This window comes from Nannobrachium achirus (assembly GCF_963921795.1).
Source record: "Nannobrachium achirus genome assembly, chromosome: 23".
Classification (NCBI taxonomy): Eukaryota; Metazoa; Chordata; class Actinopteri; order Myctophiformes; family Myctophidae; genus Nannobrachium; species Nannobrachium achirus.
In genome coordinates this window covers 13997994-14013828 of record NC_137830.1, presented here as the reverse complement: position 1 = coordinate 14013828, position 15835 = coordinate 13997994, and the positions used below count along the sequence as shown (strand labels likewise).

Genomic DNA, 15835 nt, shown 5'->3' with positions numbered 1-15835 from the left:
TGTTCAAAGTGCCGACGCAGCGAGCCGTCTGCTCTCCAGCGCCAACTAGAGTTTGAAAATGTCTGAAAATGTCCCTTTTTTGAGCGGGTGGCTGCACTGGAAAGCCATCACATTTTTATTTTACACCTCTCCCGCTTAGCGGAGAGTGTGGTGTGGTAGAGGAGGTCTCCCCGAACGCGTGCGTGTGTTCAAAGTGCCGACGCAAAGAGCCGTCTACTATCCAGTGTCCAATTTGTAAAGGCTATGCACTCCAGTGAACAGCATTTACCTATTTAGATATATTTTTTGTTATTAAAACTTTTTTTTTTTTTACACATGAACATATTTTTTGTTATATGGCTTTGTTCAAATGCCTAATTTATATTTTTAATGAGCATATAATTTGCAAATTCAACGTTTTTCAATGGAATTAATTACGAGCATTTTATTTTGAAGGCGAATGCTTCAAACCGGAAGTCTTATATTTGCCTGCTCTGACACCGGAAGTTCTATATTTGCTCAGTTCATGGACCTGTAGCCTGATTATCTGGAGGAAAAGCCGGGTTTCCATTTACCGTTCAGTGCTCAGATCCGATCTAAAGCCCGCCTACTGTATCCGGTAATTAACACATACACAAGAAGGTTCTTGCGCACAATCACTTCCGTATCCGCTCTAGACGGGAACTGCAAACTGCAGTGGGAATGGGACCCCAACTTTATAATGTCACCGTTATTTTCTTCCGGTGGGTTTGACCCAACGAAATGGTTCCTATTTCCGCCCAGTGGACACGCCGCACCGTCGCTTATATTTCACACACGGAGCAACGTCCACAGATTTCTGGAATGAACTGACCAGAGAGTGGCATAAAAATGGCATAAAACTTTATACGATTAAGGTGAGTTGTCGACCGCGTGCTCTGCATCCTTCGCGTTGTATGTGTAAAAGTACGTTAGTATTCGTAAGGTTGTTTTGTTTCTTTCTTTCCCCTCACCACAAGGATGATGATGTGATTGCTACTGTAGCTAGCAGCTTAGCATTAGTAAGCCTGCCTGGTCTTAGCATTGCAGTCAGTGCCAACTTTTCTTTTTAGGAGCTGCTCGACCACCCTGTCAGATCACATCATACACGTGGCTGTGTAGTGTGTCTGTGTGTGTACCCCCCTCGTTAAGGTTGGATCCAAGATCTGTGCCTTTATGGTTAAAGCAAGGTGGAGAGCTGACCATTATGTGAACATAATGAAACCGTTGCTCCTACGTTGCATCACCTTTTAAAGCAGTGGTTTTCAAACCTTTTCATGTCAAGGACCCCTAAATTAACGTGTATTTGGCTGCGGACCCCCATCTGAAAACAGTTTGTGCCAAGAACCCCCTTACAAGATTTATTTTCAAAGAATGTCAAGAATGTTTTGAATATATATATATATATATATATATATATATATATATATATATATATATATATATATGCCCTGGGAGCTCTGGATACAACCACATAAGGTTCCATTTGGCTCCTAACTATCTTTTACTATCATTTATCTGGGGACCCCCTGGAACCCCTTCAATGACCCCTGGTCCCACTTTGAGAACCAATGTTTTAAAGAGACTCTTTGAGTTCATGTGTCAGTCTGTATTGTTCACATGCAGCGCTGTCACACAGGAGGCCACCCACTCCCCGTCCACAACAAACTGTGTTTGTTTGTGTTCATTCAGCATATCTCTGGGTGTCACACAAGGCCCCCATGAGGCGTCACTGCTCTCCATCATTTAGCTAGGGACCAATTGGAACCCCCTCAAGGACCACTGGTGGTCCCCGGACCACTGATTGAAAACCACTGCTGTAACACATTAATAGCTCCACCATATGGCTATATAGGCCAGTAGATAACATATGTTCTGCACTCTTAATATATCCTCAATTTCTATTTTCCCTGTTATTACAACAACATAATTATCTCAGCCTACTCTCATTTAGCATTGTTGTTGCAATGAACAGTTTTGAAATAATGCTTGGTGAACGAAATCAAAGAATGGTATGACTCAGAATCAGCTTTATATGTCACATTACATGTTGTTTACATGTGGGTGAAATGATCTTGTTGAACAAGCTCCATCCTTTGTAGTCTTTCAGGAAAGGGGAAGAAATAATGGAGGTAGAAAGAATAGGCAAGGAAAACAGGTCAGATAATCAAACATTGAAGTAGTGTGAAGAAAAATAAATGTACATGTATACAGGCAGTCAGGTATTCCAGGTATTGATGAGAAAGGCGATAGTATGAGGCAGTGATAAAGCAGCAAATATAGTACTGTAATAGATATGTATATGTGAAGGATGTACCAATGTACATTATAAAAAGCAGAATGCAAGTAAAGCTATATTTTTCTTTTTGTTTGCTAGATGTATGAAATCTGCTTAACGGTAGCAGAGAGTAGTGAACCCGCATTGAAGACAAGCTAACACACGAATGGCCTGCCAGTCTATTGCTGCAGTCATGGACGAGCAGGCTCTGCTGGGGCTGAACCCCAATGCAGATGCTCTCTACAGGCAGCGGGTAAGTCTGTCAATCAAGAGGTATAGAGGGAAATGGTATATAGGGTTTAATAAGTGGTTAACTCAGAGTGTAACCAAATGGACCCATAAAGGTTCACCACCATTTGTTTACATTTTGTAGGCTGGATTTTACAAATGGATAAATTAACTCTGTGTGCTCATCATTCATCTGTGTCCTCTTACTTACTGCCTTGTTTTATGCCATTCAAATTACGCAATAAAAGTTCAGTTTAACTGTATTGCCAAATACACAACAACATATCGTGACAGGAAAACATTTGTTTCAATTGAATCATGTGAGGTCTTGATTAAATTGAAACACTTAATGTAAAGAAACCGGTAGAGACATGCAAGTTCCACAAGGAGCCATTGTAGTGTAATGACTAGTGACACAATGGTAGATAAGTAAGTAAAGGTAAATAATCTTGGGAACCAATGGTTCCCAAGCCATGTGGCCCATAGGTCAGGAGTCTATCTCCTGTTTCCTTAGCTTAGCAAGAGGCATCTTGATTTACATGTAAAGTACACCCCCTGGACACGATGCTAGTATGTTGCTCGGTACTTACCCCCAATCAAACCGTTGATGCTAAGCATTGGGTACCATTTTGAAAGTATTTTTGGTATGATTAGGCCAGGGGTTGAACCTTTACCTCTGGCCACTGAGCCAGACAGGCACAATGGTAGATGGCTGGAACTTAGTCATAAATATTGACTATTGATTAGTCTTGCAGAGCCAGACGATCAGAGATCTACACCTACGGATAATGTCTGGTGACATCTAAATTCAATATAGTTGCTAAAACTGGGTGAAAACAATTCAGCGATAAAAGGAAATTAAATTAAATGGCATTAGGGGCATTCTTCATCTTGCAGTATCAGTATTGGTTTTCAAAGTAATAATAGACAGTTTAGTCTGCGTCACTCTGTTCCCGCCGCTATTCTAGCAACTACATTGAAGATGGACATCACCAGTGTGACCAGACATATCAGTAAACAAAGATCCCAGATTGCCTGGATATGGGAGACTAGATATTGATATTGCAACATAGAATTGTAGTATTGTAACCAGTAAGACTCCCTAATCGGGAGATAAGCGACCGTTGGTCGCTTATCTCCACAAATAGGCCAAAAGTTTGTTTTACCAATTATCAAGACATACGGGCAGTTGACAGTTTGCCATGGTTACTCATTGAAGTTGAATCTCCATATATGGAGATAACCTACGCATCACACTAAGTCTGACCTCACCAGCCCATATTTGGGCATGAGCAACTTATGTCTCCATATATGGAGATATGATGACATCACACAGTCCTCAGCCGATGATGTGGCGTGATGTCATACAATACACAAACGAGCCCTACAGTATAAAGGGGCAATTCTTGCCAGGAAAGAAGCATTTCTTCGACTCAGACCTTATCGCCAGGGTTGGCTTATAGCAGCTGTCGGTAGGACCATATGGATTCTGTTAGTGTGGATCTCCTAACAGGGCATCATCTGGGATACAATCCCTTTTATGCCCATATATGGAGATCCCTAACAGAATCCCTTTCATGCCCATATATGGAGATCCCTAACAGAATCCCTTTTATGCCCATATATGGAGATCCCTAACAGCATCCCTTTTATGCCCATATATGGAGATCACTAACAGCTAACAGAATCCCTTTTATGCCCATATATGGAGATCCCTAACAGAATCCCTTTTATGCCCATATATGGAGATCCCTAACAGAATCCCTTTTATGCCCATATATGGAGATCCCTAACAGAATCCCTTTTATGCCCATATATGGAGATCCCTAACAGAATCCCTTGTATGCCCATATATGGAGATCCCTAACAGAATCCCTTGTATGCCCATATATGGAGATCCCTAACAGAAGCCCTTTTATGCCCATATATTATGGAGAAATCCCTGCTCTGAGTATCTGACATCAGTGTGATGTCACCTGTTTATGCCCATATATGGAGATCCCTGCTCTGCGTATCTGGTTGCTATGGTAAACAGTTGGTTGCTAGGGTAAAAAAACATGGTTGCTATGGTAAACAGTTGGTTGCTAGGGTAAACAGTTGGTTGCTAGGGTAAAACCATGGTTGCTAAGGTGGTTGCTAACGTACACTAACAGACCAGCAACAACAGACTGTTGCCACAGCAACGTACACAAAGGTTTGTGTACACATGTGGTGTGATGTCATACTGATGCGGAGATATGAGCAGGGCAAAGGTGTGACGTGTGACGGACGGACGGACGGACGGACGGCCGGTGGAGGTTTTCATAGTAAACTGCTCCCTGACGGTCGCAATTAAATAGCTGGAAATTGCTGAGAACCCTCATGCCACACTGCTTGATATAATTATGGTCAATCCAGATGGAATTCCATAGGTCAAATATTTGATGTGGTTACTGTACTGTACATCCAAAAAGGGCATGCACAATCCGAGGCCATATAGGCTGGGTGCTGGACTTAAGAAGAGCCGACAGGCTCGAAACATTACTAAGTAAACTATAGCTGTTGGAGCAGCAAATTTGGTGTGCAGACTCTCTTCACAATGTACAAACATGTAGTACATGTACATTCTTTGTTTTGGTATTCTAGCTAGCTTTGAGCAGATTTTGTAAATTGTGATTGCCTTGAGATTCACAGCACATTTGTTTTATTGTGGTTTCTTTGTGGACAACAGAATACGTAGTAAATGCATAACATAGTCTTGGAACGATCCATAATGTTCACTGACAACATTATTTAGAATGATAGATTTGTGCTCAGCACAGGATTCTGTGCAAGTGTGTCCCAGTTTTTGGCTCAGTTCACTGGGATTTGTGTGGGTGTGTGTAGAATGTGGAGGCAAAGTGAAACATTTTGTTGTTGCCCAGGTTTGTTTCCCTGTCTCCATCTTCGATTTTTCACATCTGTTTGTGTTTGCCTGATCCACCTTGTGGCTGCTTGTTTGTTTTTTTCCTCAGGCCATGGTATATTTTGAGCAGCTTAAGGAGTCCCAGGATGCTTGGGAAGTGTGTGCAGAGGCTCTGGCCAAAGGGATTTACAAGTAAGTTCAGCTGCACTACTTTTATACCTCCCAATCTCTTCTACGCTGATATCATGTTCCACCATACTGACCATTTTATCGAACATTATATGAAAAATGCACTGTAAGTCGTATTGTGAAAGTAGCTTAAACCCTATATACTTAGTTGTCCAGGGAACCAAACCTCTTCGCCGAAGATAGCCGGCCTACACGTGAATGTTTTCCCAGGCCAGAATGTGGCTAATGCATGTATAAAAATATATCATGTAATTAGATTTGTTTGTATCAGTGCAATGACATGCTTCCAGATCATGTGAACACGTGACATTTGTCATTATTGCAGTGACGACCATGTGAAGTTCTTTTGCTTCCAAGTGCTGGAGCATCAGATCAAGTACAGGTAAGCAAAACGCACAGGTTGGTTGATGAATTGAATACGTAGGACCACAATGGAAACAAGTCCCCAAGACCCCTTTGTGTCATCCTTTTAGCCTAAACGTTTTACTCTACCTCCGTGCTGTTTTCATCTTTGACTAATAAAATATTCAATCAATTAATCAAAGCAGTGCAGTAATAAACACATTGTATGTTTGGAAGAGATTGCTGAATGAAATTAATTATTATTATTATTAATTTGTTTCTGTTAGACATGCTGGTCTGAGCGCTGCCCAGCAGCACCTCATCAGAGAGACGCTGATGAAATGGCTCCAGTGCCAGGTACAGTGGTAACCTAACCATAACCCTAACCCTAACCCAGGTACAGTGGTAACCTAACCATAACCCTAACCCTAACCCAGGTACAGTGGTAACCTAACCCTAACCCTAAAGCCCTTTGCACACAGGCGCGTTTAACCGCACGGATAAAACGGACAATATATTTTTTTGAAAAGAAAACAATGATTCTCTATGACCTCATTAGGGCTGTGAAAATGTGCCAAAAATAGTGAATAAATTCGAATATTCGAAAATATCGAATAATTCGAAGCATTCGCACTTCGAAGCTGTTTATTCTAGACATTCGCTTCTATCGCTTTTTTTTTTTTTTTACTGTGTGCAGGTCCGCGTTGGTCAGGGACGTGCAAAGAATGTTAAGAGAGGCAGGGGCTGACATTTCTAAAAGGGCCTTTTGGTGGACAATTCTCTGTTAAAAGGGCAGGGGCTCAAGCCCCGTTTGATGTATGTGTGCACGTGCCTGCGTTAGAGCAGAATCGGATCGTCTTGCAAAGCGTGCCTCACTCACAGCAGCTGTGATTGAGTTGAGTTGGAACAGCCACGACATGAAATGAGCAATTATAATCACACCAATGGATTATGTTATTAGGTTTGAACAAAATTGGGTAGTCTACAAGAGCAGTGTGAGTGACGGAGGAAGTTTTACCGTTACCGCGTGGCTGCGTGCGGGGAGATTGACTCGGTGAGAGAAGAAATCCATGCTTTTTTATAGTGTTTTCGGTGGAGAAGTCTCGTTGTTGTATGCCTTCCCGTCACTACTAAATGAGTCGCCCGTTTCAGCTCGACTCGTTAATCATTCTGAATCAACGTGAGCCAGTTTAAAAGCACTGTGTGTGCACTGCACTGTGCACTGTCTGCGAGGCGGACAGTGCATCTCTCCACTCCGACATGTGACGGCCAGTGACAGTGTGAAGGGAAAGTGAAGCAGCTGGAGGTTTATTCTTCGCTGTATGACGGTGTCGCTAAATAGGCACCCTTAATGTACAAGCTCACAACGTAATGAACGTATTGGATCAGCGACGTATTGTGGACTTGTAGATCAATCCACTTTTGCAGCAGCGAATGGAGACTTCTGCCTTGCGAGACCAGCCACCTTTTAACGTTCCATGCGCCCAGAATCTCGCGAGAAGTGCGGTAGATTTGTTTTAATTAAATATAAATTAATTCGAAGCTCCATTTTTTACGTTCGAATATTCTTTTATTGTTAACATTCGAACGAATCTTCGAATATAGAATATTCTTTCACACCCCTAGACCTCATGCACACCGTCTCCGAATTAGCCTTGCGACGAGTGGCTGCCGCCGTGCGTTTTTTTCTCGATCGAACTCAGTTCGATTCGTGCGTCTTGTCGCATGCGGTAAAAAACTCATCACTCCTTTTATGACTCCTTTTTGGATCTGCAGCGCCGATTCCGCACAGCCTTGCACAAATCCAATGCGTTTTATTCATGCCGCAAACGAAAAAAATGCAACTGTCCTGTGTGCAAAGGGCTTAACCCTTGTTTACTTTATTCATTGGTAGCCATACTTATGCATCTTTATAAATGGTCTCAACCGTTGCTGATCTTTTGCAAGTTTGAATCTTATTTCCCGTGGTGTACAATGAAAATGGCTTTTGAAAATAACCTTTTTTTTTGAAATTCCAATTAAAAAAATCTTTACAAACAAATATCGAATCAACTCCAGAATAATAACCTTATTGTAACAAAAATGTGTACTTAGGACGTTTTTAACACTTATGTTGCAATGATTTTTTCTCTTCAATGTCCCGCGATGCCATGGTCTCCATAGACTTCCATGTAATTTATAGTGCACGGATCGTGCACGCCCATGCCTAGATGATGCACCACGTGTGTGCACACTGTTCACAGCTTTCAAACAAAAAAATCCGCTTGGAAATCCGTTCAGGCATTCATGATTTACTAGCCATTATGTTATCTTCAGATGTAAACAAACATGGCTGCCTTGTTTGAAAGAATGGGTTGGTATGGGGGTTAAACATGCAATTTCGCGATTGCTATCATGCCTACTACATTTTTTGGGGTAAATATATATATATTTTTTTCAAAAACGGGAAATTCTCGGGACTATCGGGCCTGGCAGGTAGAGACATTGAAATATTCTCGGGACTATCGGGCCTAGCAGGGAATTGTGTTTTGTTTTGCATACCTGTTATTCAAAGTGTACCCGCCGGGTGTCTTTGAACCTTTAGCTGATGAACGCCCAGCCAGAGAAGCCCTTCATCCGCAACAAGGCGGCCCAGGTGTTCGCCCTGACCTTCGTCATGGAGTACCTGACGCTGTGGCCCAAGTTCTTCTTCGACATCCTGTCCCTGGTGGGGCTCAACCCCCACGGTGTGGACGTCTACCTGAGGACGCTGATGGCCATCGATGCTGAGGTGGTCGACCGCGATGTCCTCCATTCACCTGAGGCAAGACTCCCTTATACCCTGGTCTATTGCCTTCTCTAGGGCTGTCACAATTATTACATAATCGTCTAATCGTGATTATTTGACATAATCGGGATTATTTTTCATAATCGTCATAATCGTTTCCAGTCAAAAATAGTGGAAATATCAGATCTACAAGCTCACAACGCGACGCATCGCGACGCGTTGTGAGCATGCGACGCCTTGTGAGCTTGTAGATCGGCTATTTCCACTATCAATGTTCTTTTTTAAGTATAAAGTTGTCAAATTATGTCAGTAATTTCTTTGTATTTTATGTGTCATATCTACCATGTGTAACCTCAAAGCCTAAAAGCCAAACAGAAATGTAATTGTCAACGACAAAAACACAATTAAATCGTTAATCGCAATTATTTGAGAGAAAATTAATCGTCATGTAAAATGTCTTAATCGTGACAGCCCTAGCCTTCTCTTTGTTTTGTTCTTTTATGTAACAATATTATGTACAATATGTAAAAAATATATTTATATAGCGTCTTTCATGAACCCAAGGACGCTTTTACATCAAAACAATGAACAACCAACAAAAAAACAACAACAACAAACAAAAAAAAGATATATTTGCCATTAGGCCTGTCCTCTAAAAATCGACGCGTCGTTTTAAGCCCCGGGAATCGACGCCAATTGTTTGAGTCGAGGAGTCGAAAATATATATATATTTTTTTATATCACCAGTTAACCTACTATACTGCGGTGCACTGCTGCTAGACTGGTGTCATGTACTTCCAATTGAGAGATGTAGCAATTGGCGAACAGTTATTTATTGTCTCGCACCAGCGTAGGGGTGAAAGTGAGACGGAACGGCCAGAACCGCCGCTTCGTTAAAACATTCGGAGCCGGGGCGGTGTTCCGTACTTAAGAGGAGAAGCACGCTGTCAAAATCCCATATTAAATAACCTGCCACAGCACACATGCACGTCCACGAAGTAATTAAACAATCTACTAAAGTCAAATTAACATACACAAGTGTAGGCTACTAGTTACATTTTCTAATTAAAGTGCTTCTGAATTGTTCCAGTGTTGTAATAATCCATGATGATGTTTGTAGTTTGTTTCGCTGTGTTTGCGTCCATGACATGTCCACACTGAGGGCTCTAGCTGGGAGCTGTGCCTCCAGCTATTTATGATCCGTTTCTGAAATGAATCCGTTCTCGACACCGACTCATTACTCTGTCAGTGCTCTGTGTCCCGCGACTGCGGACTGGATCCCATCGTTCATTTAAAAGAGCCGTTCAAGAGAGTGGAATCGTTCGCGAATGTCTCATCTCTACTGCACGGCAGTGGATGCTGCCGAGACGGGGCAGAGTTGATCAGCGGAGATGTTTTATTTGTTTTAACGGTGTGTTGTACATTGCTATGCAGATAATGTTTGTGCTCGCGCACCGATATCACCGAAAACACAGTGCATTCAATTCATCTTAATGTATTATTGTGTTGTGTTGATGTGGACGTTTAAAGCAAAACTTTTTCTTTTTTTTTTTACACAAAGTAGACGATTCGTCGACGCGTCGGAATGAACCCCTCGATTCGAATCGATTCCAAAAATCCCGAGTCGAGGACAGCCCTATTTGCCATAAGCCTGACAGAATAGAACAAGTAATCAACGTATGGATAACATAACTAGCATCTATATAAATAGTCAAGTCAAGAATTTAACACGCAGCAGCCGATACTTTGCCTTATACATCCCCAACATTTATATAGTTAGCAAATAGCTGATGCTCAGTCAGCAGATCTCCAGGGTAACTCAATGCAGTAGAGAAGTAGGTGCTGATTCTGTGTGCTGTAAGTCACTTGGACAATCGATCAAAAACATTAGCTGTTGTTGCTATAGTCTTGGTTAAATAAGATTACAGTTATCTCATTCACCAGTGTACTTAAGGAACTTAACATTAATCTCAAGTTGCACCACAGAACTGGGGTGGAGAACTCTAGTCAAACCAGGTTGGCATTCCATTGTCAAAAATGAGAAAGTCTTGTCATATGATATCAAAGAACAACTGTGATGTAGATTTGTTTTGGTTCTGAGTATTATTGACCTTCTCCAGATCACCTAATTCCAATGTAAGTATTTGGATATTCTGCAACTGCATGGCTTTCCACAGCACGGTGGCCAAGTGAGAGAAGTCAATGTTCAAAGCGCTCATGTAATATGTATATTTTTCCACTTTGTATGGTGGCATCTACCAGTAATTTAGATAGTATGCTATCAATGTTGGTTTTGTAGATTGGCTATTCTTGGTGAAGAGATGTATGGTAGACAGGAAAAAGGAGGGGGCCAAGCAATTTTCCCTCTCATTTTTCATCAGTTCCTATCCTTACGTGACTTTAAAGTAGAAGTGTTTGTTTTGGGAACGCATTAGGGGGAACGTTGGGGCCAAGTATAGACTGCTGGAGGACCCTGGTCAACTAAGTATGTACGGTTTAAGTAGTCAAGTCTCACTATGAAGTTAAAGAGGTATTCCAAAAGCATGCGTAACATTTCAGCCTTATTGCATTGCTAAATTTCTCCTTCACTAGATGATGCGGTGGTGAATGAAATGCAACATGTCACAGGCCGCATTCTAACCCATAGTTGTCATGATTAGATCCATGGGACTGTGCCTACTGCCTACTTGGTATAAATACTAACTGGTTTAGTTGACAGGACGGCCCCTAAATGTGCCTGATTCAATTAGAGCTGTCTAAACTGACTTGTGCTGCTCATAGTCTCCTTACTCCCACCTCCAGGAGACGCGCAGGAACACACTGATCAAAGACAACATGCGAGAGCAGTGCATTCCCAACCTGGTGGAGTCCTGGTTCCAGATCCTGCAGGCCTACCAGCAGTCCCATCCAGAGCTCACCTGCCAGTGTCTGGAGGTGGTGGGAGCCTTTGTCTCCTGGATAGACCTCAACCTCATCGCCAACGACCGGTCAGTGACTTTATGACTGCTGTGCTTATAATAAACACAGCACAGGAGGCTTATGAGAATCAACAGTGTTGTCTTTTTGTCTGACCGTTCAATTCAATTCAATTCAATTTGGATTGTAATTGTTATTTTAATTGGTCAAAAGTGAAGGTCTACTCTCTGCACAAGTTCACACTATGCCCTATGCTTTTACAGATTATATTTAATGACCTTACTTTCCCAGAATCAAAAAGTTGAATGAAAGAAGACCGTTTTTTTTGTGTTTGGTTTCTATCTGTCAGCCACAAGGCTGTCTTCATACCTTTGCAGATAAACGAACAGAACTGCTGAAACCATCGGGTACTTGAGTAGATTATTTTGTCGTCAGGTTTGTGAACCTGCTGCTGAGTCAGATGTCCGTGGAGGAGCTGAGAGAGGAGGCGTGCGACTGTCTGTTTGAGATCATCAACAAGGGAATGGACCCAGTGGACAAGACCAAGCTGGTGGAGTCTCTGTGCCAAGTTCTGCAGTCTGCAGGCTTCTTCAACATTGAACAGGTACAAACCACTATACATACATACATGTGTGGACTGTTGTATTTTAGACTTTGTCGTATGTAGGGCTGTCACAATTTCAAATTTAAGTTGACGATTAATTGTCATATTAATAATTTTAACAATGTAATTGTGTTTTGGCATTGGACATTAGAACGTATGTATAAACATTTTCTAAAGGGGGACACACACCGGCTGCGGACGGGAGCGTGTCGCTGTTACTACATGTCATCTTTTCGACACCCGACTCTAACCCTCACCCTAACCCTAACCTCCGTGGAGTGAGGTGCTAACCCTCCGGTCGAAATGATGGTCGTTCGAAAGAGCGCGATTTCCCCCTGCGGACAGCGCACGTCAAAACAGCCGCCCCCATTATTTTCAATGGACATACCCACACCGGCGGCGTCAGACGCATGCAGGCTCCTATACGCCACGGTTCTATTTCCTAGGTGCTGCCGTGCGTTGAAAATGTTTTTCCCCACCAGGGGAAATGGATGCACCACGCAGCAGCGCGCCGCATCCAGTTGGTGCTCACGCGCGTCAATACTGCGACGCTACGCTGCGCAGCCGCCCGCAGCCGGTGTGTGCTTGCCTTTAGCCTTTGTAATAAAACAAATCACAGGGAAGATATGTGAAATAACTAAAATATACAAAGACATTACTGACATTAATTCTATACAAAAGAAAAGGTAAAAATGGCTGAAATAGCTGATCTACAAGCTTACGGATATGGATCCACACTGGGCTCCTATATCTCTTAAATTAGCCTTTGTTTGTTGCCGTCATTTGTGGCACCTTTTGTGGGTCATTGTAGTCATTAGTTGGCGTGATCAGAGAGAGCTGAGAGGCCCAGGTCTGCTTTAGTGCCACATGTGCATTTTCTCACAAACCGTAAGAGGTTAAAGTTCACGTGTCCTGTTCCTGTTCGCCTCTGTCTGCTGGACGCCAGTTATTGACTCATGACCCCCTCCCAAAGACAATGACAACATCCTGTGTTTCAGACAACAATAATAAACAACAATGGATATATATATATTTTAAGTTAACATATAAAGCTCATTTTCATATTCGCAACCATGAAAAGAAAAACAAAAATCCAATTAACCGTATGAACCCTACCGTAATATTCTTAAAAAATGGAAAAGCAAGTTTGGCAAAAACATTATCAACAAGCTCACAGCTTGTAGATCAGCTATTGTCACCGAAGAGATTTGGTGTCAACAAAGTATATTGGGTTTAAGTCTGTTTGGCAACAGGTGTTGGCAAAAGGTCTGTTACTCCGAGAGTGTACACATGAAACCAATACAAAAACTGGAGAACCTTTTAATTAAAAGGTTTGAGTAGCACTCTACTATAATGTCAAACTAGAGAATCTACCCCCACCTTAAGAATGTTGTTATGCATGTTGGGAGTGCTTCACACAGGCCTGTGTTTCATCAAGTTTGTCTCCTTATCTAAGAAGAGACCTTGAGCTCCTATTCAATGAAAGAGCTTATTTATCTCTCTGTCTCCAGGTGTTCTTTACTTTTTAATTAATTAAATGTCCTCATTCAAGGACGTGGCCTTAAAATGACTACCACAAGTATATCTATCTGCACCTTAGGGTTGCAACGGTATGAGATTTTTAACACCGAAAATATAGTCTGTGTCAACACCGTCGGTAACACCGTTTCAACAACCATTGCGTGTCTTGTCGTCTTGTGAGCACTCAGTAGCAGCCAATTCTACCTCAAGCTACAACAACAACCATCCGACCAACTTAAAAATTCAGCTTTGTAAAAAAGCAACACTCTTAAGCTGGTTGCACACTGCACTGCGTGTTTTCGTTGCGTTTTGGAAATCCAAAATCCAAAATCCAGGGAGAGAGAGAGGAAAGAGAGAGAGAGCAAGGGACTCAAAAAAAATCAACCCTGGTCCAAAAATAAATACGAAACGGGCGGCAGTGTGCAAACGTCATTGACATAACGCGAGGTTGATTTTTTTATTCACGCGCTCTGAAATTCACTCTGATATACGGCCCGAAAAACGCAGCAGTTTGCAAAGACCTAGTGTTACAACAGCCCTGCGTTTTCTTGTTTGGCTAATCGTTGTTTTTCCGCCTACTGCGCGCTGTGACATTATAAAGCCACAACTAGTCTCCTGGAACGTGCCCTGCGAGTGGGGACGAGACGTCATGCAGTTTGATGGGCTGTGCCTCGCCCCGTGGATGATCCGTTGATTCTGAATCTGTTCACAGCTCCCGGCCTCCCGCGATTGAGAAACGAATCCCATCGTTCATTTAAAAGAGCTGTTCAAAAGAGCGGAATCGTTGGCGAACGTCACATCTCTACTGCGCTCCTCGGGGCAGAGCAGTGGATGCCTTTTCTTTTTATTTAACAGTGTTATCGGTGTGCAAGCAAAGTACTCAGTGTTGTGCTTGCTCACTGGTAACACCGGTAACACAGAGTACCGTTGCAACCCTACTGCACCTGTATGACATTTGATTACACACACAGTTCTATCATTCTACAGTTGTAACACACAAATCTTTCTTTAATAACCTTTATCGCATTAAATTAGTATATTGATGAAAAGGCGGTTTGTTAAAGTTCCAGATCTTAGATTAGCCTTTGATAGTGTTCTGATCCATAATCTCTAATGACTGACATAGAAATGTGTTTTTATAACTGCGATATTATTGAATGTTTTCTTTGCTTGCTATTTGTTATGTACAGGTACATTAATTAAATACCAAGGACTCCCAACATAAAAAAGACTGTAAAAGGTCCTATTTGGGATGTTCCTTTTAGGCAAGAGTTTAATTGTACTTGTACTGTACCACATTTCTATTGTATTGACAATACGTGTACTGTTCTCCATTTCTGTCTAATAAAATAATCAGTTAATCAATCAAAAATAAATAGCCTATAAGGCCTGAGAAACCTCTGGTTTAAGTGGTTGAAAAGAAAAGGGTGAAATTAAATCTGAGCTCCTTCCTGTCCCGTCGGTCTCTTGTCCCAGGAGGAGGACGTGGACTTCCTGGCCAAGTTCTCCAGGCTGGTGAACGGCATGGGCCAGTCTCTGGTGCTGAGCTGGACCAAGCTGGTGAAGTCAGGCAGCGTCAAGGTCAGTGTTGAATTTGTTGACTAAAACTATGACGAAAAATGTTTGTCGACTGCCGTTTTTTTCAATGATGAAAACTAAATAAAAGCTAAGCTGTAATGACTAAAACTAAGACTAAATATATTGACAATTTCGTCAACAAAATAAAAAACTAGACTAAAATGTTAGGGAGGGACCAGTGGGGAAGAGAGTCATTTTATGTTTGGTTGCTCTCAAGTGTTGCGTGCTGAAAATAGCCGATCTACAAGCTTACTGCGACGCGTTGTGAGCTTGTAGATCTGCTATTTTCAGCACACAACCAAGTGTAAAATCGGTCATTACGATGCCATCAAGGCCTGCCAAAATACATTTCAGTCGACTAAATCAACTGTAGATTATCAACTGTAGATTTAGTCAACTAAAATCTCATGATATTTAGTCGACTAAAATTAGACTAAAACTAATACTTTTCAGGTGACTAAATTATGACTAAAACTAAATGACATTTTATTCAAAAGACTAAAACTAAATCAAAATTTGCTGTCAAAAACA

At 41.9% G+C, this 15835-nt stretch overlaps 1 protein-coding gene across 1 annotated transcript in view; it reads left to right on the top strand.

The window, feature by feature from the left end:
• Positions 1-792: 792 nt before the first annotated feature.
• The window catches only part of xpot (exportin, tRNA (nuclear export receptor for tRNAs)), a 33103-nt gene continuing 18060 nt past the window's right edge, over positions 793-15835 (top strand). Inside the window, exons 1-9 of the mRNA XM_080753939.1 lie at positions 793-875; positions 2375-2528; positions 5497-5579; positions 5902-5958; positions 6206-6275; positions 8503-8721; positions 11488-11672; positions 12037-12205; positions 15203-15307. Coding sequence (XP_080610065.1) covers positions 2442-2528; positions 5497-5579; positions 5902-5958; positions 6206-6275; positions 8503-8721; positions 11488-11672; positions 12037-12205; positions 15203-15307 — 975 coding nt within the window. The 5' untranslated portion in view covers positions 793-875; positions 2375-2441. The remainder of the gene's footprint in view (positions 876-2374; positions 2529-5496; positions 5580-5901; positions 5959-6205; positions 6276-8502; positions 8722-11487; positions 11673-12036; positions 12206-15202; positions 15308-15835) is intronic.